General features: G+C 32.8%; 1 protein-coding gene across 1 annotated transcript; it reads right to left on the bottom strand.

The window, feature by feature from the left end:
* Positions 1 to 8,162: 8,162 nt before the first annotated feature.
* On the bottom strand, positions 8,163 to 14,392 carry LOC141671430 (uncharacterized). The gene is made up of 6 exons (XM_074477677.1): positions 14,009 to 14,392; positions 12,662 to 12,948; positions 12,496 to 12,588; positions 12,344 to 12,415; positions 12,043 to 12,159; positions 8,163 to 9,491 (listed from the first exon to the last, which is right to left on the bottom strand). Exons 1-6 carry the CDS (start codon positions 14,301 to 14,303, stop codon positions 8,409 to 8,411), a joined length of 1,947 nt encoding a protein of 648 aa, XP_074333778.1. The 5' UTR covers positions 14,304 to 14,392; the 3' UTR covers positions 8,163 to 8,408.
* Positions 14,393 to 24,108: the final 9,716 nt, after the last annotated feature.

Consider the following 24,108-nt stretch of genomic DNA (forward strand, 5'->3'; position numbering starts at 1 on the left):
GGGACTAGATCATGTAGCTTTGATACCAACTTGTGACGCCCTCAATCTCGGGGTTAGGAAATGAGGACTCACACACCTTTAATCTAATAATTAAATAAGCATAAACCCCGATTAACTACTAACAAGATCAACAACATAAAGTATGAGACAAGATTACAACTATCAATCATAAGATATAACTTACAACCCCAAAATATTATTAAATAAACAATATCGATTCCGGCTGGGAACCGACAGATAACCCATTGTATCTTTAAACATTTCCTTCTAGGCGCGTGCTCACTCAAAAATACCACTACCTGCTCTAGCAACCTGAAGCCCTCAACACGGTAGGGACCACCAGGTACGCTCTTACGAGCAGTGCGCCTAAGCCTGGCCATCTTCTTGCTTAACTGCCATGGTTAGATTAAAACAAAATATATGAGTATAAAACTCAGCAAGTAACTATAAAGCAGTTCTACGATATCAAATCATAATATACTTTACCAAACTCAGGGCATTCTACTTTATTAGTTCTAGGTGGCAGATTTCCAGCTTTTGGGTTAAGGAAATGTTTTGAAGGATAATGTGGGGCTTTCAAGAAACAAGGCTCAATGCAGGACGAAAGCCGACAATCATCACAAATCATTAAAGGATCAAAATAGATCTTTCAAGAAGGAGGAAAGCAACAATATTTCATTATATGGAATGAATCATATGATCAACAGATTTAAAAATCAGGATTCTCGAGCTTTAAGCTTCACATCAACATAATCAACTCTTTTCAAAACAATATAAACCATTTTTATTTTCAAGAATCAATTTACTGAACAGAAAGTTTCAGTTCTCTTTTAAATAATCATTTAGAACCCTTGATTGGATCACTTTATCTTTCCGTTTCATTATAATACAGGTGATCAGCCCGTACCGACCTCCATCCGGTCTTTAAGGTACCAATCGGCATAATTTCAGCCTTAAGTTGGACTAGCCCCGCTAGCCTCTTACCATGACTGGACTAGTCCCACTAGCCTCTTACGTCCCAATACAATCCATCAGGAATTCGTTTGGAAAATCTTGAGTTGGAAAAACAAATAGGTTTTCAAAAATCCATTTTATCATTACCAAGAATATGAAATTATTCAGACTCATTCAAGTCGAAACTCATTCTTAAGTCAGATTTTAAGAAAAACAAGTTCAGGGAGTGATTCAAGGATAAACAAGGAACAATTCTTAAGGATTCTGAATCAAGGATAACAAGGCATTTAAGTTAAAAGGATCAACATCTGTCTAGGGATCAATATGGTGATCAGGAAATAAAGTATCATTAAACAGGGTTCACAAGGATAATTATAGGGTTCAGTACGATTCATGGCTTAATAAATAACTTGAACAGAAAGGACAGATTATCAAAGGGTTGAATCAGTAAGCTTATCAATAACAGTTTATCAAGATCAAATGCAAGGTATCTCAAATCAATATCAGGATTTCACAAGATAAACAGTTCAATACTCTACATGGTATAAACAACATTCTCTTTATAATCATTTACACAAGTAATCAGAGTTACTTGCCTGAATTTGCTTTCCTGAAGGTTAAACTACTGCCACCTAGTATATCCTTTCCTTTCCTAGTCTGAATGCCCTCACGCTCCGAATCTACAATAAAACCAAAATCTTAATCAGTTTCTCAACTCTCGTTCCCAGAACGATCACTCAATACGATAACTCGATTATATCCTTGACTCGGGTATACGAATATAGCTTATACACATAAGCACATAGCACATTCTTTACTCATAGCCTTATATCACTTTGCATATACTCGCTAATCCTTGACTATTTTCCCAGATCAAATATTTATAACTCGTACAAACACACAATGACATGCACGACTATTACTTATAGCTTTTAACCTTAATTAACTCAATTCCCTTTTCTTTTATCCATAATTCGAACCAAAAACATAATCCAACAAGCAAAATTCAAAGATTTTCACACATAAACGCTCAATCATTCTATCATCTACCAAAAATCAGATTTTTGACTTTGAATTTCTTTGGCCTATTCGGCCTTAACCACAAACATAATCAAACCAAAACATGCATTAAAAATTACTCTTTTAAGTCAACATGCAATCTTATTACTTTCTAGTTAAACCTTAATTATACCAAAATCAAGTAACAAAAATCAATTTCTTCTTTTTATTAACACAAGGTCGAACCATAACCTTCACCATGCATTCCCAAATTTCGCATCTAAACAAATGTACAAGTCCAATTATCATAGAATCTTAGTTAGCATACTTAATTCACAAAAGAACTTAACCCTTTTTGATACATGCAAACATTAAGAAATTTTATCACCCAATCTTTACTAATTTCCAAGAATGAACATTAACAAGTCATGATCATTACTAAAAATCATTTTTGATCTTTTAAAACCAAGATCCCATTCGGGTTTTTCAAAAAAAAACACAACACATGCAAATGATCTTCTTAATCCTTAATTTACAAATCAACCCATAATCATATATCAAATCAACAACTCATTCATTTTAGCAAAAAAATCAACTAGGTTTTCTAAAAATGGCAAGGGTCATTCGGCCTTCCTCAAGAAAACACACATGCAAACTCAACTTCTAAACTTTTGCATCTTTAATCCTACTAATCTCTTAACATCAAACTAAATTATCATTACAACCAACAAGCATCAATTTATCAACTTATAATCCACAAAATCATTCGGCCTTTTTATCAAAATACCACATGCAAACACAAACATTTGATTTAAAGATTCTAGAGCTCAGTTTTTAACATCATGGCTCACCACCGGTTCACCGGAGTTCATCACCGGTGGCGGTGGCATCTCAGTGGTGCCCCCATTCGGGGGTTTCCACCTATCAACCACCCATTTTCACAAGTAATCCACACATGCAAACACATATCCTCATTCAAAACACAAACCCTTTTGCTTTCATGAAAACCGAACTCAGAAACCACCAAACCCAACTTTGATTTTTCTCAAAAACTTGAAAATAGCTACATGCATGAATGAATACAAGTAGATATCTCTATTTCTCACACAATCAAGGTTCTATACCCGAAAATGAATGAAGAACAAGTGAGAGAGAGTGTACCGGGAGAGAGAAAATCCGAGAGAGAGAGGGAGAGAGAGAGGAAGAAACGAGAGAAAAGAGAGAAAGAAGGGAGGGCTCGGGACAAAAAAAAAAAGAAAGAAGAAGGAGGTGGGGTGGTTTTATATTACCAAGGGAGGGTAATATAGTAATTAGGTTATTCTATGTTTTGATTCTCTTTTTATTCTTAAAAGAAAATAGAGTTGATCTACAAATACTTCTCTCGGAAAGATGAATTTGTTTTGAATAAAAATCTTTAACACGTAGATCTCAAAATTAGCTTTCCAACCATTACTCATAATAGATTTTCGAGCGAATGGTTGATTTTATATGATTTTTACAAGTTTGTGCTAGTAATAACACTTTTCCATATAAAAATCAATTTAAAGTGCAACGATCACCAAATAAATCCGTCCATCATTTTTAGAAAGTCTACATGATTATTACGAAGATAACAAAATAATTCCCATGTTTTTATCTTACTCAGATAATTTTATAAAAATGCGCGAAGGTTAAATAAACCTTTATTTAAATCACATAATTTCATTAAATTCATAAAAATGTCACAGAGCACATAGTCATGCGCATAGACAAGCAATCACACATATACAATCACATAACGACTCAGGTATGATCACAGAATTTATCCTTCTTTAATCTTTATCATTTTCTACGCGTACCGTGTCACGTTCAGCCTGACGGCCCGACGCTCAGCGTTTCGATTACGCTTCTCATTATCATTACCAATCGACACGTCACTTAGGATGAAATACTTTATTTAAACACTCATTTCATTCAATCACATATAATTCACATTTTATATTCTTTAACTCCTTATTAGGACGGGTTCCGTTCTACCTGACGGCCCGATGACACAGCTTAACTCCTAAGCTGACTCTTTAAATTGGAACGTTTTTATTTACACTCCTATATTCTAATATACAGAAAAGACAAATAATCAGCACTTAGTCACATAATTATAATCACATCACATAAAGCATACTTTATTGACTTAATTACGTCGCAAAATTCTCAGTCGTCACAACGGTGATAAGTACAAGAGATATCGTTGTCTTCATATTTATATTGGTCAGGTCTATATATTTTGGCATGTTATTTTTGATGAAATGAATTTTCCCTTTAATGCATCTTATCCTCGCATCATTGATCCCCTTGCTTCTGATGAACTTCAAGATTGGCTCTCACAGCATGGTGTGTCAACTTCTACAGATCCATCCATTCTATTGTCTCTTGATAAAAATCATGCATGACTTTTTAATCAAGAGCTAGTACCCTCCTCTACTTGCATGCCGGAGACACCAACTATAAATGTTAACTCTCAACCACCAATCACATGTATTCATCAGATGACTACTCGAAGTCGTGATGGTGTCATTAAACCTGATCCAAAATATGGACTTGCAGCCTTACAGTCATCAATTCCTCGCGAACCTAAAACAATCAAAAGTTCTCTCAAACATACAGACTGGTATGCAGCAATGCTTGAAAAAATTAAAGCGCTTCCTGATACTCAAACTTGGGTTCTTGTACCACGGCAGCCCCATATGAATGTTATTGGATATAAATGGATTTATAAAATGAAACTTAATTCAGATGCTTCACTGGATCGATTAAAAGCCCGACTCGTTGCAAAAGGTTATAATCAAAGGGAATGTGTGGATTTTCTGGACACATTCAGTCCAGCCATTCGGCCAACCACAATTCGAACTGTATTAACAGTTTCTATTGTCAAAGGATGGAGTCTTCGGCAACTTGACGTTAAAAAATTCTTTTCTTCACGGATTTCTTACAAAAACGGTGTTCATGGAACAGGCTCCAGGCTTTCCGGATGATAAATTTCCTGATCATGTTTGTCTCTTAAAGTGTTCTTTGTATGGGCAAGGTCCACGCACTTGATTCGATCGATTTAGTTTGTTCATTCTTGATTATGGTTTTCAATGTAGTGTGGCAGATACATCCAAGTTCGTATACAGAAATGATGACTTTATCATGATCTTGTTGGTGTACGTTGACGACATCATTTTAACAAGAAGCAATATAAAAATACTTAGTGAATTTGTCCCTCAACTGGGCAATCAGTTTGCAATCAAAGACCTTGGTAATTTACATTATTTCTTGAGCATACATGTTCAAAAATTTAATGATGGAATATTTCTCTCGCAGTCCAAGTATGTGGCTTATTTGTTTCATACCACTGACATGACTGATAGTAAACCTGTTTCAATTCTTATGTCATTAAAACCAACAACTTCTGCTCACGGAGATGCTTTGTATCCTGATGTTACGAATTATAGATAGATTGTTGGCACGTTGCGATATCTTACTCTTACTCGACCCGACTTAACTTATGCAGTGAATGTTGTGTGTCAATATATGCATGCTCCGACACATTCCCATTTTATGATGGTTAAGCGCATTCTTCGGTATCTAAAAGGGACAATATCCATGGGGTTGCGTTTTCTGAAAGATAATTCTTTAGAATTTTATGCATTTTCAGATGCTGATTGGGCTGGTTGCCCAACTACAAGACGATCGACGACTGGATATTGCACCTTCTTTGGTTCAAATTGTATTTTCTGGAGTGCTAAGAAGCAGCAAACTATTTCTCGGTCGAGTGTTGAAGCCGAATATACGGCGCTTGCTTCTAAAACCGCTGAATTGACTTGGGTGTCCTTAATACTTCGCGATATTGGTATCTACCAGAAAAGGCCTTGAATTTTATTTTGTGATAATATATCTGCTCTTCATATGACTGTCAATCCTGTCTTTCACTCTCGAAATAAACACATTGCTATTGATTATCACTTCGTTCGGGAGAAGGTTGCACTTGACACGCTTACAACAAAGTTTATTTTATCCTCTCAGCAAGTTGCTGATATTTTTACCAAACCGCTTGCACGCTTCATTTCGATGGTCTGAAGTGCAAACTTGGACTTTGGCTTACCCCATGTCCAGTTTGAAGGAGGGTAATAAACATGATAAGGTTTAACAACCTCGGTTAATGCAGATATGATTTGGAAAATGAACCTCCTGACAATAACCTGATCTCTTTAGTCACATCTAAGCCTTATCTAATTATGTATTACTTATCTTAAAACTCTCATGTACTCTATATAAGTCTTGTAATCTGAATGATTAATATAAGTGAAATGACTTCAAGTTTCTTTATACACAAGTCGAGGGTCTTTTGAATAAACAGCTTTTTCATTCTTTGGAATGAGTGTAAGGCTGCGTACGGTACCCTCCCCAGACATTGTCCTAGACGGTATTTACAGGGTACGGTTGATTAATTGATTGATATACTTGATATTAATAAGTAAACATATTTTTTTTTAAATATTATTCTTTAATATTCTAAGATTAACATACCTTTATTAATACTTAATTGTCATTGACTTGAAGCCTTCACTTCAAGCCCAGTACTTAATTTATCCCTCACTTCGGTCTCAATTCTCAAACCCAAATAGTGTGTTGAATTGTATCAACTAAAAAGCAGCAACAATGATTCACAACATTTTCCTTTACAAATTTATAAGGTACATACCTGAAGTTAGATTTGCTGTGGTATCCGACTCTCCTTTGCATTCTTGCATTCTGAGTCTCTATAGCGTATACATTCTGGTAAACCCGAATTTTAGTAAATTATTAACGTAAACTTATCAAATAATTTAAAATTAAATCTATTAAAGATATGAATTTATTTTTTATAAATTATTAATTATTTTATAATAAGTAGTTGAACCGCAAAACCATCCACAATAATTGCAAAGTAGCAAGAGCAAATAACGCGGTTAACCGCAAATGCGGTTGCGTATAACAATTTTCTAAAACCGCTCTTCGCGGTTTGGTTCGACTATTACCCCAAAACTGATCTGATCCGCATACAACATAGATAGGGCTGTAAATTGATCCGGACTATCCGGTATCTCGGCTTATATCCGACTCGAAAATATGATACATGTCTCATATTCATTTTATAAACGATTCAAATTTGGCGGAAAATTTAGGCTCGGATAAAATATGATCCCGAATATGAGCACTCATATACCCGCTCAAATTAGGTCTCATATTATTTTCTATAAAATGATCATACCCGAATATCCAAATATGATCCATGGCTCATATTCGATTCGACCCCATATGTTGAATATATTTTCAACCCATTATATTTGTAAGTAAATAATCATTTTTTGATTTTTTTTTATATCTTATATAAGTTTTAATTTATTGTAAAGTATGACTTTATGGTTATTATTTTTGTAGTATTATATTAATTTTATAAAAATAATCATTTGAATAGTTAAAATAAAAATGATATTTAATGTTAGTTGATCATATTTGACTCTTATCCGATGGATTATAAACTGCGCGGTTAGAAAATGAAAATACGGTACTGTCTCATATTCGGTTTGGAACCAGTTCTCATATACCCGGGATTAGTTTGTATTCAAATAATATAATCCCGGAATCAAATCTGGACACTAAAATTAAAATGACACGATATTTGAGCACAAAATGTCCGGTTCTACCCAGATCATTTTACTGCCCAAAGCATAGGATCAAGTATCAACCGGTTATTTAATATCAAAGGATCTCCCATAAATATGTAACCGAACAAAAACAATATTTGATACTCATGTTGTGTCAAACGAATATCTTAAAACCTGAATGTCCGAATTTGGATTTTATCGCATCAGTTTCATTAAACCTTACAATGGGCGGATGGTAGAAAATTATGAAGATTTTGATATTTTTGTCTATGAAGTAATATAATGAAGAAATTAACACAATAAAAATTTGTAGCATGAAATATCACAATATTTGATCAGAATTTTGTTAAAAATCATATATTTTATCAGACAATATAACCACTGATTTAAGTGCTTAATGCATAGTATCGACATAACTCTCCAGTAACTAGCAAAATATTCAAGAAAACATGCATACATTGATACAAGTGATCTGAATGAACCCCCAATAAGTGTTATGGGAGTACCTAACAAAATATAAAATTTCCAAGGCACCGGCAATGAGAACATAAAAATAGAGTTAATTAAGCATTCTCCAACAAGCATTTCTTACAACCATAAGATAAACGTCTAACTTACAGCACACTTGCAAGAACACATCAAAAACATAATCAATCCCCAGTTGACAAGTTAAACTAATTAAACGACAATAACGAGTTTCTGAAATAATAAACCTAATTGAAAACCCCTATTAAATCCAACATTAAAAGATGACTTAAAACTGGAGATGCATCACCCCAACTGACATCAACTCTGGGGTGAGGCTTTCGCAGCTGCATTAGGTGGAACAGTTTGAGAAGCTGGAGCTGCATTGCCATCAGCAGAATATGCAGGAGGCTGGCTATAACCACTAGCATAGGAACTATTGTATGGTGGTTGCTGGCCCCCATAACTTGGCTGAGTTGCCGCTGGTGCTGCACCGTACGGTGGAGGGGCAGCATATCCTGAAGCGGGAGCAGTACCATAACCTGATGGTGGCTGAGAATAACCTGGTTGCACAGGAGCAGGCTGTGAATAGCCTCCTTGGGCTGTAGGTGACTGCTGGGGCTGCCCATAAGCTGGTTGACCAGATGCAGGTTTCTGGCCTTGAGGTGCTCCATAACTGGGCCCATATCCTGCAGACGGTTGAGTTCCATACCCAGCTTGAGAATTTGGAGGGACCCCATAGCCTGGTTGTGCTGGGGGTGGATAACTAGGATTGGGGCTGGGCTGCTGGCTAGCATTGTAACCCTGCTGACCTACAGCAGTTGATGGCGGAGCTGAATTGTTGTCTCCTTGAGCTCCATAGGAAGCATTCTGCCCTTCAGTTGTTGGGTTAGCAACATTACCATATCCAGTAGTAGAACTATAACCATGTTGCTGATCGTATCCAGGCTGAGGCTGACCGTACCCTGATTGAGGGGCAGATGTATAGGCACCATAGGCATCCTGGGAATAACCCTGACCTTGTTGACTGTAGCCAGATGCTGCTTGCTGCTGGTAACCGTACCCAGTATTATCTGTAGAACCAGGGGCAGCACCAGAAGCTTGCTGCTGCAGAGCTGATTGTTGGCCATAGTAATCATAGCCACCTACCTGTGTAGTCTGCTGAGTTGTCGCAGCAGATGTCTGGTCCCAACCAGCAGCATACCCACCTGAAGAGGGCTGTTGGGGATAACCAGGATATTGTGTTTGAGATGCATTATACTGCGGTGCCTGCCCAGCATATGCTCCAGGCTGAACGTAGCCATAACCAGGTTGTTGCTGTCCAGATGGGGCCCAGCTCGTAGGAGCTCGAGCCTGGTAACCTTGTTGAGAATATCCGGACATTGATGGGTTTCTAACATGATTCTGCACAATATTTATCATCTCAATAAATTGAAACATATTACATGATACAATATGGGAACAATACTTGCACAAACAAAGGATTCTGCATACATTCACAGCTACGCAATGGCATTTCCAGTACTAACAATGATAACACAAGTATGTCAATTTACAATCAAAATTAAACAAGAGACATTGTATTATTTTACTAAGATAGTTAGGCGCCAGACATACCGTACTGGTTGAGCGGTATTATTGCTACTCCAGCAGATGTCCCATCCTCTCCCTATTCGAAGTGAATGGGGTACAAAAGAAGATTGCAAAAACTACACAAAGTTCGTGGTACAAGCAAGACAATATACAAAGACCTATCCAACTAATGAATACAGTATTCAGTTCACAATTCATTAATATATTATAGTAAATATATGGAGAATGGGATGTGCACTCTCCATTTATATTGTTTTCTACTCTCTTCCTGTAAACCTAGCAATACAGAATAAACGAACTCTCATAAACTGAACCGAAACAACTATGCGCGATGAGCATAACCTCTAGTACTTTTCTGTTAGGCGCTGTAAACATATAGACTTAAATTGATCACAATCAAGTACCGGCATTTATTTAAAAATTATTGAGCGTCTCCAATTAATAGAGAGCAGTTTCTACTTGTTCAAAGAAATTATATCCGAATATAAGAAGTATAATATTTATCCAAGTATAATGTACCATATCATTTCAAAACAATGTAAGGTGTAAGAGCATAAACATTTAAATACACAAGTAATAGCAGTGAGATTGTCATTTAGTGCTAGTGCGACCCCCTAAGAGAGTAGGATTTACTTGTACATACAGACAGAAATAGCAGAAATGTGAGGTACTAATATGTGCAGTTGGTATACTTGCAATACACTACTTGAAACCTTGCCAAAAGAAGATATTCAGTTAACAAGTCAGGAAAAATTAAAAATAGAAACAGTAAATAAAAAGGTTGTAGGCAAGTGAAACACCAAAAAGTTCGTCAAGCACCTGAAAAAGACATTGAACAGAATACTTCGAGAAAAATATTGCCATAAAAGCAAGAAAAATAACAGGCTGAAATATGAAGATGACTTGTAAGGCATTATTATGAATAATATTTTTTATGAAAAAGTAATCAATGCTAGTCTAAAGCTACCCTGATCTGTCAGCTACTAGAAATTACTTATCTTGTGGACAAAATATGTAAACAAGAACTAGAACAATTCCACTATTGACTTGTAACCATATCTAGGAAGAACCTAGTCCCTTTCTACAAGAGTGACGGTCTGTCCTTGGCTCTCTCGTAAGTAGGTATCAAATGTGATTTAATACCCAATCTCATAAGTAACTATTAGTGCTTCCAAGTAAACACATATAGTGGGGTCAGCGGAAAATCAATACCCAATGTGTGACCTATAATTGCTTTGGTGAACATAGAATTGACAAAAAAACAGCACCTATGATACACGCCCAGTGAACATCCATAACATTATGCACTTCAACACTCAAATGAGAACAAGCTTACTACTTGGATTTACCGGGTCCTAAAAATATCACAAGCCATCATGTTATTTTAATTACTTCACAACAAATAGCAATTCAATGTTACCATGATAAATTCAAAAACATCCAACAGTATTTATTAGAAATCAACAATTATCATATATATTAAACCTGATGTCTCAAATCTAAAGATCTCACCAATCACTGGCTCTACCCAACATTTCCCAGCTGATAAAAAGACAACCCAAATGTCGACAATGTTTTCAGGCCGTCAATAACATCCTGCATAGTAAGTCTATATACGCAGACTATTTATCCATAACTGACAGGAATATAATATTACAGTTAAAATTACCCTTCTAACTTGTACCTATATTGACAGAAGTACAATAACAAGTCAGTAAAGTAAGCAAGGTCACATGTCAGCCTAATAGCCTAATCTGTAGAGAGTGCAGCTTGATAGAATCTGCAATTACTGAACTAATACCTAATGACTTGCATTGTTGACGGAATATATAACTTTAAATTACCTGGAATATACTTGTGTCTGGAACATTTGCGATTAAAGGCCTATTTGAACGCATTAATATTGATTTTTTGAAATTGTATTAATATTTTTCACAGAAACTATGTGAAGAGAGCAATCATCAAGCATTATTTTGACAAATGTAGTAATATATCAACCAAACTACGGATACTTCTTAATAGATTCTTGCATTGCCAATTACTAGAAAATCTCATATTTCAAACTATCTAGATTCAGGAGAGTTATACTGACCTGTAAATTTTCAATCTAGGCAAGAAAGGCAACAAAAAATTTAAGCAAACATATATAAGCAGATTCATCTATATAAAGTCACAACTTACAGAACACCATAATATCTATACATGTTAAAAGCAGCATATAACACAGTTAAGAATACAAAAACCAAGGCATTATAATGAAAGAAAAATTTGCACAAAAAGATAACTGATCACCTATTTAAAATGAATTTAAATAAGACGAGACCATAACTAACAATTTATACTCTTGCATAATTGAACAAACCTCGCTGATTACTTCGTTGACCATAAGTTTTGCAGCCTCAATCTGTTCAGGGGTCCCATCAATCTGTAGCTTCCTCTCAGTAGCGGGGTCACCAGGGGGCAGATGCAAAGGTATTACCTGCATGGATGCACATGAAGAAATGATCACAGGCTACATTGACGAAATTATTACCCAGATAAAATGCAGTAATTCGGTAATTCCCAACATAGTGATGTTATAAAGTCATCCAATCAGATAAAACTTATAAAGTCACGCGGACACCAATGAGTCCCTAATCGAAGATGAAATGAATCTCAAATACCTGAATTCGAGCTCCTGTGCTGCTCTGCATATTTTTAATGGTTTCTCCTTTTTTTCCAATAATAAGACCAACCTAAGATCATAGACATCAGATAGAAATTATGCGAAAAAATCTTTCATGATACTGGCTTAGAAAATTAAGAAGCATTTTACTTTGTTATTTGGAATCATTTGGGAGTATTGTTCAGTTCCACCTAGATGTCCTGGTAACCTTCGTGAAACAATGCCAGATCCCCCTGATTCAGCCTGTTCACAACAGATTGTCATTAAAGTTCTCCTCTATTCAAGTCAAGATTAAACAATAAGACTTCTCATCTACCTCATTCAGAACATCGTTTATCAATTGCTCCGCCTTAGCTATTTGGTCAGGAGTGCCCGTAAGCTCAACACCTCTATTTGGTGAATTAGGGTCAGCATCCATGTCTCTCGTAACTTGAATCTTTGCTCCAGATTGAAGCTGAAGGTACTTGATCGTCTCCCCCCCTTTACCAATGATAACACCAACTCTGCCATTTGGAATCTCAATCTTTTTGCTAGGGCCTGGGTAAGAACCATATGAAGCAGGCATTGAAGCCACTGCACTCATAGTTGGTTTATGTCCATAATCTGCATTTAGGCAAACAATAATAGCTGAGCCAGACAATAACATGTAAGAATCATCAATCATTACCATATACACACTTGAGAAAAATCAAAATGAAAACAACTGTTAACCAAACAAAAAAAGAAAGAATATACTAATAGTAAAAGTCATAGAACAAAGTGAAGAGGCTATGTCTGATGCCCCTTTAGGTATGGGGCAACATAGTACTAGAGGGTGAATTTATGATACTGTAAGAAAGTACGGACCACGAGGTAAAATAAACAAAAAACAATTCAAGTTAATAAGGCAAAGAAACTTCCGAATGGAACACGAACAGCTTAATACTTCTTTGAGCTAAATTTTTTACATGCAGAATAAAAACATGTATACTGGTGTGTGTACATCTACATCTACACAACATAAATAATCATATACACCTGAAAGTGAAAAGTAGACCCATAAATATCGAAACATAACAGAGACAATTTTAATATTTCTACTCACGCATTAACATTAACAATGTGCAGTACGTCAAGAAATAAAAACACAATAAACTGAGCAGGCTAACAAAAAAAATACAGATATAGACCATATCTAAAAAAAACATTTAATCGCCTGAAACTGAATAGTTAAAATTGAACTTAACAATCATAACCTAGAAAACTTCAATATATCAATCCATATAAACAAACGTACACATCAACCTATCACAATATTGCAACACAGGCAATAACGAATCAAACTAAGCAAACTACCAACAGTTATTCAATAGAAATCACTTTTTTAAACAATCTCAATAATTAAACTAACCAAAATACGAACATAATATACATAGTTTTGTCTCTGGTAACAATATACATCTGTACAATATAATTGAACAGAAAATCACCTAAAATTGAACAGTAAAATTAATCATAACGACAATAACAAAACACAATTCTAGATATACTCTGAGAGATAGAGAGGGATAGAAAGAGAGAGGGGGAGAGGGAGAGAGAGAGAGAGAGGAGAGATAGACGGAGAGGGGGAGGGAGAGATATAGTGATATATATAAGAGAGAGAGAGCGGGAGAGAGAGAGAGACCAGGTGGGGCCGAGCTGAAACCTCTAACTTCACTAGAATCATAACCGCCGCCATTTTCAACCTTAGTACGCTTGGCATCAACATTACTATTTTCAAAGAGACGCGCAGCTATCTCCTGCGCCTTCAGCTTAGCGGCTTGGATCTCAGCATCAGGTGCCGCAGGAACGCCGGCATCGGGAGATCGAGATGAGAAGCCGGTGGTTCGCCGGCCGGGGAGTGGAGGCGGCGGTGATGATTCGCCGTCGTATTTGCGCTTCGCGTCGTTGCCAGTTGCGTATTGGAGCTCTTCTGCCATTGCTAGTGGGGAGAGAGAGAGAGAGAGAGAGAGAGAGAGAGAGAGAAACCCTAGGAAAGAGAGAGATCGAGTGTGGGTGGGTAAGGATTGGGAAACGGGTGGGGTGGGTTGTTTTTATAGGTCAACGTCAAACCATTTAGGTGAAAAAAGAAAAATTAAAGTCGATATTAGGATTTTAATATTTTAACTTAAATCGTTTTTTTTTTAAATGATGGAATAAACCACAATGGATCAATGAATAAAGTCTGTTGGATTAAATGATGGAGTATATTACATATCAAGACGTTTAGTGAATAAAAAGATACCAATATTTATTGTGAAATATATAAATTTTAATATTTATTTCATAAATAATTATCTCTCCCTGATGTGAGAGCTTTAAGCTTGTTATGCTTACAAGAAAAAACAAATGTTGTTTTGTAAAATTTAAAAACTGATTTTTTGAAAAATATATTTTACTTAAAATTTGTTGTTAGAAAAATGATGTCCCCTGATTTTGTTAGATAAATCATGTCCCCCAATTTTTGTAAAAACCTGCATTTCAGTTGTTGTTTTATCATAAAATCTTATCAAAACATTGTTTTTAAATTTTTTTCAAAAAAATATAATTTTTTAATAAATAGTCATTTACTTTTTTTAATAGTACATCAACTTTTAATATTAATTTCAAATAGAGCCTATATTTGATTCTTAACACCTTAAATAATTGGATATCAGAACATAAAATCTTGGAAAGATAAGTTTCGCACGTAATATATGTTAAAAATGTGCCAAAATGTAAAGCATATAATAGAAATTTATATGTATCAAATGGCCATAATCTCATACACTAAATTTAACCTGTGTAAACGTACTACGTATAGAGTCCTCTAATAATATTTTTTTAATTGTCATAAAACAAAATAATATAAATATAATCTTCAAATTTAAAACACTTCAAATTGCAACAATGTTATATATATATATATATATATTCCAAACAACACAAGTTTTGATATTCTAAACATACTGACTCTATTTTCTAATCTTCTATATAACTAGGAATATATTTGTACACACGCGGGTTTAATTATTTTCGTAATTATAAAATAATGAAGTAAGAAATTTAAAAAAAAAAATAGCTTTTTCTTATATTATATTCAATATAAAGAATACTAATAACTTAAATAGTGATTAACAGATCAATGAGAGAAATTGATGTTTCCGCCACGAACACAGATCCATTATCCCAAATTCGAACGAAATAACTTTTAGACCCTGTTTTCTTTCCGGTCCCGAACAATGTGCTTGTACTACGCAAATGTTATATTTTTATCTTTTTAATTTAAGAAAATATAACGATAAAAATTGAAATTTCTACAAAAACTTACATCAATGTTATTCATATGGAGTTTTCTTAATATATATTCAAAAAAATTACACAATAAAATCATTGTTATAAAAATTGAATATCGATTTTATTTAATTATTTCTACAAAATTTGATTAATCGACTAATTTATACGTACTCATTTTCAAATGATTTTTAACATCGAGTGCTTAGTGACTAAGTGGTTGCATAAACGCGAAAAAGTTTTGAGTACTAATTCGACCGATTTATCTTATTTACAAAACATGGTTAATATAGCTTTGTCTAAAAAAAATCTATATAGATCGATTACACATTTGATATTGTCAAATTTGAAGCCTATTACAAAATTACTGACCATCGGCACGTATGATAATTTATTATTCATTACATTACATTGTTACAATTAGTAATAAACACCAAACAAATTGCAAAAAAAAAATATATGCATATTTAATTTATTTCAATATAGTCAACAAAAATAGACTATCTTATATACTCGAATAAGAAAAAATATAGTAAAATCCATAAAATAATAATGGTTTCAACGATGACCGGGTATCATAGAAACAAACTTTTTTAATTACATTACAAAAAAGAAAAGAAATTTTAGCCACTTAATTCATATAAATAATTTGGCCTTAACAGTTATAATGACTTAATATTGTCAAGTGATCAAAAATAGTACCGTCGCTTAAAAAATCATAAATCATAAGATATGAACAATAAAGAAAATATTGTCATCTTTTTTCGATTCAAATCTTAGTTTACATTAATAGGGAGTTTGTTTTTTTGGGAAAAAAATATCTCGCATTCAAAGAAAAATTTTGTTCAAAATTTAAATAAATGACTTTGACCTTACATTTAGGTCGATTCATCTTGAGACCGACGGTCTTCAAATTTTTTCACTCTTGTTTCTCCGTCTTGTTTCTCCGGAGCTATCAACTCCGAAATATACTATTTTAACATAAAAAGGAAAATTTTAGTTAACATGTCAACATAGGTGTAAATTTCTATATGTTATAATTTATGTGAAGTAATCTTAATACCATTTAGTTATAGACTTATAGTCCATATCAAAATTTGATCATATGAGCACATATTTGGTATCTTATATCTCATTTAATAATAGTCTTAGTATATATATTATACATTAAATTTTTTTTGTTAATTTTTACAATTATTTACATGAATGAAAGAATATTAAAAAAGTTATTATAAAATCTAATTTTTAAGATTGAAAACATTCACTTAATAAATATTTTACATGTTTAATGATATTTTAAAATTAAAATTATAGTCAAAATTTATACTAAAAGATGGTTTTTCAAAATTTGTACTATGTTTTTCCACAATTTTATTCGATATAATTATATCAAACAACTTTACTCGACATCGCCTTCCGACGCCATCTCGCATTTTACATTTATATAAGATAATTATTTTGATGAGAGGATTGGTACGCCCTAACATGAAATTTAGTAAACATTTATTTTGTTAAATAAAATTATATTTAAAATTCATACTAAAAGATAATTTTTACAATTTTGTAATTTATTTTTCTCTTGATTTGTCTATATATAACTATATCATATAACCTTTTTCGACGCCAAATTCAGACGTCGTTTCGCATTTAATATTTGATATAGTGTTCAAGTGATTGTGTTTTTAGTAAGTATTGCGATTTAAAAAAATTTTAAAACATGACAATTTAAATGATTTATTATTAAAAATAAATTTAATAAAAAATTTAATTAGAAATAAAAATGATAGTCAAAAGTCATATTAAAATATGATTTTTTCGAATTTATAATTCCCCCCCCCCTCATTTTGACTCGTTATAATTAAAATAGATATCTTTAATCGACGTGGCCACCTGGAACCGTCTCACAACCTAACAATAAATTTACTAAAGAATTAATATGTCCAACAAAAATATAAATAAAATTATATTCAAAAGTTATACTAGAAGCTATTTTTTACAAATTTATAATTTATTTTTCTATCGATTTGGCTCATATTTTCACAAATATATATTATCATGAGAGGGTTTTTTCGAACATGAAGTATAATTAAACTCTCATAAAATAAATTTAGCAATTTGTACTAACTCGCGTTTTCTTTAAAATGAAAGTTAACAACTCACAAATTATTACTTACTTTATTTTAGTATAAGGAATACATGAAATTCAAAATTTGAAATTATCACGGCTGATATTCAAAATTATAGATAAAAATCTCAATAACATATATTTTATCCTAATTCGACAATTTTAATTGATGATTAATAATTTTCTAGTGTATATTTTTTTTAATTGACAACCATTATAAAAATGAATACTAAGACAAATAAAAAAGATTGGAGAGACGAAGAAAAAGTAAAAATAGAAGAAAATGAAAAGAGATTTGATATGGTACTCAAAGACTCGAGAGATACAGAAAATGAGTCAATAACTCAAATTTTGAAGGAAAAAAAAAGCGGCACAAAAATGGAAGAAAATCCTAAAAATAATGTAAGTCTCATCTTATGTGTGAAAATACATAATAAAGCAATATAGCAGAAGAAATTATTTAAAATAATTTTGGTTAGCATGTCAAAATTATTTATTTATAGATAATTAATATATGTTGGGAACTTTACTCTAGTATTCTTATTTTAGGATGTCAAAATTAATATTTTTTAATTAAAAAACCAAATTGCTTGTTTTTCACACGGTAACTCAATAAATTATTTTGCATTTTTTAAAAGACGATATGTGCTATATAAATGGCAGAATTTTCATGACACTTTCAATCATATTATTCAAAACGATCAAAACAACCTTTTGGATAATTTATATATATAATACAAGTTGCATGCCACTTTGCCTACAATTTTATAATTTGAAGCTACCTACCTGGACTAAACATTAGAGAAACAGCCCAGGCCTGAAACACATGACACACACCTACTGAAACAAAAAAACAAAAACAAAAAAACCATATGACACCATATGACACTGCTAGGCTAGTCTGTAATCATCACCAATAGTTGGGCTCGCGATCATTCATTCCCTTTTACATGGGAATCAACCATTTTCCGATCATACATTTTGCACCATCAATGAATTAGGTAAAGTTGAAACACATACATTTGATAAAAATGCATGCAAGGCTTAGTTGTTGAAAGCACTAAGACATTCTCAAACTCGTGTCAGGGAAGCGGAAATGATAGCAAGGCAGGCATATGCGGAGAAAGAACGTGAAGCTTTTGTTTAGACAATCATCTGAGTGTTTTGCTTATGAACATCTGGAAAACTTGTACTATCAGATAGAAACTAACTTAATCCTTCCAATATATGATCTTTCCCCATTTGTGTTGCCACATTGATGCCTATCAAAAACACTCCTAGTGGTCCGGTTCAGCATAACCAACTAAAATATCTTGAGCCAATCTTAAGAGACATTAGATATTAAACTCATGTAAAAGCATTTTGAACTACTTAATACAATTTCTAGCCAAAACACCTGCTGTCTAGAGTAAACTTCTGCAATTAGGATGGATCCTTACTACTTGATCATCACTTTCAATTGCAGTCCATCCATCATTACAAAAATCCACTACAATAAAATAAGATAATGATTTATTAAGAAGAATCCACTGCAAGAGTCCTTCCAGATCACTGACCAAAACTTAGACTAAACTTAAAAATCAGATTATGAATTCAACTCTTTGAAATGTTTAGTGCCATAAAACTTTGTATAAAACTTGCTTGTACACTAAATTTTCACCGGGTAAATGAAACAAAAACAGCTAGTTCATAAGCAAAATGAGATGGTACGCTTATAACGATCAAATTATACATATTATACCTGCAACTTATACAGGAAATGATATTCATATAAATGACTAATAAGAATATCATGTGCCTATAATAAGAAACTTGTAGTTTTTTATTATTGCGTTATATTTTCTAATATCACAATCAAAGTGAATCAATTTGGCAGTTACGATCATGATCCAATAGTTCAGTAGCTGGTGTGAGCAATGACAGTTCTTTGATTGTTATGTTTAAGGTTAATTTAGCATATAGAATTTTACAATTGCTATAGGCTAAAACTGGTTCAAGAACTTATTTGGTTTGAGGAAAAGAAATGGTCTAAAATGGGGCATGTCCTCTAGTTAGTTGGGTCATGGAAATCTATCATCCAGTGCAGCATATAGTTTTTCGGTTAACACTTAAGAGAATTGATAAGGCTAAAAGCTTTATAAAAGTTTTGTTAACAAAAATTATGGTTTTAATCCAATGCCAGTAATCTACCTAACCGCTCTCCCACAATGATGATGATCTTACCCTATCAATGTTGGCTTCGGTAATAACAATATTGTTATTGTTAATCTTTATAGGAGGCCCGACTGTATTAGAAAATATAATATTTCCAACAACATTTCCTTAATGTCCATTAGCTTATTGAAATAGTTCGGCGGCTAACCCGCCTCAGCAAGAACAGTAGCAACACCAGGATAATAAAACATAATATTAAACATAAGCGACGAATTGTCGCTCCAACAAAACATAATGTATGCAAGTTAATCACATGTTGGTTTCAATTTCACAGATATTCATATAATTGAGCGATAACTCATGACAACCTAGGTCTTAGCTAGTAACAATCTTTTCAATTCACATACCAGGCCTAGAGGCAACAATGTTAACAAAATATATTGAGAAATGTGCTTTGGCATTATTACCATTGGTCTGTGAAATGCAAACAAACAGTCCAGTCTCTCCGACCCAAGTCTCGCGTGATAAGTTGAAGCTTTTTCCTTTCTCAGATACAAATAGCAATTACAAATTTCCAAAATATATATTTCGATCTCTTTCAAATTTCGATGACCAAATCAAAGAAGTTGAGTGTCATTTATTTCCTCTGGTGTTTGAGTGGCACTCAATTAATGGAATAACTGACCACTTGTGTGTTGTAGCAAAATCACATGTAGCCTTCTCAGCTAGTCGATTAACAGTTTTATCTCCGCATGAAGTTGACCTATGATAGTAGCAACAACAATGTGAACTGTAACAAAGCCAAAGGTTCCTTTACCCATCAACAGTACCCTTTGCCTGTGGATAATCAATTTAGAAACACTGATATTCCATCATAATCTCTGCTTAGTTTCTTCAAATTTTGTCTCTCCCTAGAAAAAAATATGCCGGGATGTTAGGTCTATTATAAAAAAAATCATGAAACCTGCCTCAAATGGTTCCGGATTTCAGTCTGCACAATCATTTATATTTTATTCTCTAAATTAATATGTCAAAAGTAACAATTAAACCTAATCATAAATCAGTTGACAAAGCAACATAAAACTTGCCTCAAATCCATCCACCAAATTGTATAAAAATTTCAATTCAATAAATTAAAATGTCGTGAATTAACATAAAAATATTATTTGAGAAACTAGGAATCAGTGTAAAACCTTAGCTAACCTTGTCCTGCGAGCAGCCTCTTCCGCTTTTCATATTAATCCTGACAATACAGATTAAGTAGAAAACATTCATATTAAATAAGAAAATATAAACAAAAAGAATCATATTATTTCATACCAATAAAATATGGTCTAAAAGACATCAAGAGTCATATATTCTGATAAAATATCTCATTCGAAGTACCACATAGGTATAGTAATAAAACACGACTAAACAAACAAATATGATGCAAACAAATAAAACAAATACAAATATTGTCATGATCAGACACAATTATTGCCTTTATGTTTTTAAAAATTTGTTAAAGCATTTTATCAAACAATTGATATGCACATAAAAGTAGTAGGATAATGGACCCATAAAAAGCTGTTTACGACCTATGTGTCATATGATAACAAATATAATTTACCTATGTTGTAGCGATCTAGGATTGACTGTTGATATGTAGTGGTTATCTGTCTTTGCACTTTATGCTTTACTTTGTATTTTCTTCTCGAATGAGGTATTCACGGATATCGAGTAAGAAATCAACTGAATTAAAAGATGAAAATTATATTAACATCAGAACAAAACATGAAATATATGAGCATAAAGAACTACGCTGATACTTGACCTTTGGAAATAGGCGAACTTACACTCTTTTTTACGCACATGATATTTTAATTTTGATTCCCAACATCAGCATCATATAGAAAAACAAAACTATCACATTATGTCCACATGTCTCTCTTATATATAAAAGAGAAGCAAACACAAAAATCAACAAACAAATAAAATAACCAACAATGATAGATAAATCAACCAAACAAATAAGGATTGTATGCTAAGAATATGATTTCAAGTAATCTAACACTTACATAACATATTATGACCAAGATAGATCATAATTTAAAGACAAATTGAAAAATATTCAAGACCGCATAAAATTTCATTGCAGAAAAAAATTCTTTAATATACATAGTGAAGTCCTTTCTGAATCACATATCTGAAATTAGAGGAGTAGATGGATTACTAAATATATATATATATATATATAAATATATATATACACATATATAAAATCGGGATTCTGAGATGCTAGGCTATATGGAACACATTTAACCTGCAAAAAATGGAACCAAATAAGAATTTAGAAAACATTACTGATAAATTGATATTTTTTTCATCAAAATAAAAATACAGATACATTTAAATTAAATTGTAGTTCGGATACATCTCATGCACCAATTTAATTCAAGAAAATCGACTATAATAACATCAACGGAATAAAAAAAAGTAATAATATCGAAGAGATGATAAGAGCAATTACAATTTTGATTTAAAAATTTTGAGATTCAAATCTCAAACTAAAATGATGTAATCTTACCAGATATTCAAATTTCAAACCAAAAGACATAGTGCTTAATTTTTGGAAATAGATTGACATAATATTGCCACGATTTGCGGAATTATTGAATCTTCGATTGTCTGGTTCATCATCCATTGTATCACCATGTATCCTCAAAAATCAGCTATGTAGTTCTGATTACAAAAAGCAATATTGGTAGCATTAGTTTATGAGAAAAACAAAGAGAGTATTGGTCAGATAAGATTGGAGAGCTTTCAAAACTGATCACTGGTAAAGAAGATGATTTCAAATAAGCAAATGCGGTGTATGAACACAATATTTTGTATATGATGTTAACCTTGATTTGTGGATGGTGTTCGATTCTCTAGTTCATTCGCCATTTCTTCGCAAGAGATTGTAGACTCCGAGTTTAATAATCCTGATATTAACAAAACATTAGTCAAGCATCAAATGAGAAAAAGATAATCGGAGGCGTTGAGCAACCATGGATGATGAGGAAATAATAAATAATGTTTAACGGGGCACAATTATTGTGAAATTGTTAGGTTAAGACTAAAATCTTACATGTAGATATGTGTTTTACCTATGGATAGTCCATAAACCCAACCCGTTAACCCATTTTATGTGCTTCAATTACCAATATGCCCGGTTTTTAAAAATAAATAGGTAAGGAATTATTAAATTTTTGGGTAGAAAGGTAATTTAAGAGAATTCTTCACTAGTAGGAATTAAGAATAGTAGATAGTCGTATAAGCCTGTTTTTTACACTAATATTCATTTGAAAAATTGTCGCCGAAGATTGAAATAATTACAGAGATGCCACTGCCGGCTGTTAAAAAAAACCGTGCGTGCACTTTTGTATTGGGTTTTATTATTAGAAGTTATGATTAAAAGTTAATACTCCCTCATACTTTTCTTTAAACTTATTTTCTCTTATTTCTAGATTGTTGCGTCTTTCACTAATTTTCCTCCTATTTTGAGTTTTGAAATTTGGATTTCAAACTTAAATTTTCCATAACCAAACTATTATACTCTATAATTTTTGTAAACCTGCTGATTTTTTATCCATTCTTTTATTCTTTCTTTTATCAATTTTGTTTTCATTCTTATTGCATGCTTTAACAAGGAGACTCCTATGTACTCATTAATTTTGGTTATTCTGATAAATTGGCGAAGTGACATGGAGTCTATTTTAATTTAATTTTTAGTGTAATGAAATCTTGCAATTCCGAAACATGAAGGGACAATAAGATGTTGAAAGTAAAGTTTCTCACTGTAACTTATACTTCATTTTGCTCTGTATAATTAAAGGTATTTATTTTCTTGCTAAGTTATTTGGATGTTTTTTTATTAATTTTAAATTAGGGGTCTTCTAAATAATCGTGTTATGCAAGACATGCCTGTACATAATAATACTAAGTCAACTTGGCAACCCTAAGGATAAGGTGCATGATAATCCAGTTTTATATTTTGTAATTGTATTACTTGAGTCTATAAAAAAATGCTAAGTATATTAGACTGAATAATTTTTCTGTGAACAATCATCAAGCTAAGGAATAAAATCTAGAAGAAGATCAAATCCTGATCATGCCTCGTAGAGAAGTGTGGCAGCTTGGATTTGAATAATACTCTTCTAAGAAAA

Source organism: Apium graveolens, chromosome 7 (genome assembly GCF_009905375.1).
Source record: "Apium graveolens cultivar Ventura chromosome 7, ASM990537v1, whole genome shotgun sequence".
Taxonomy (NCBI): domain Eukaryota; kingdom Viridiplantae; phylum Streptophyta; class Magnoliopsida; order Apiales; family Apiaceae; genus Apium; species Apium graveolens.

Excerpts from the sequence above, each read along its gene's own strand:
- LOC141671430 (XM_074477677.1), bottom strand. The coding sequence starts at position 14,303 with ATGGCAGAAGAGCTCCAATACGCAACTGGCAACGACGCGAAGCGCAAA. Across the intron at positions 12,949-14,008 it reads TTTCAGCTCGGCCCCACCTG|ATTATGGACATAAACCAACT; the intron begins GTCTCTCTCTCT and ends GCCTAAATGCAG. Across the intron at positions 12,589-12,661 it reads TAAACGATGTTCTGAATGAG|GCTGAATCAGGGGGATCTGG; the intron begins GTAGATGAGAAG and ends TGTTGTGAACAG.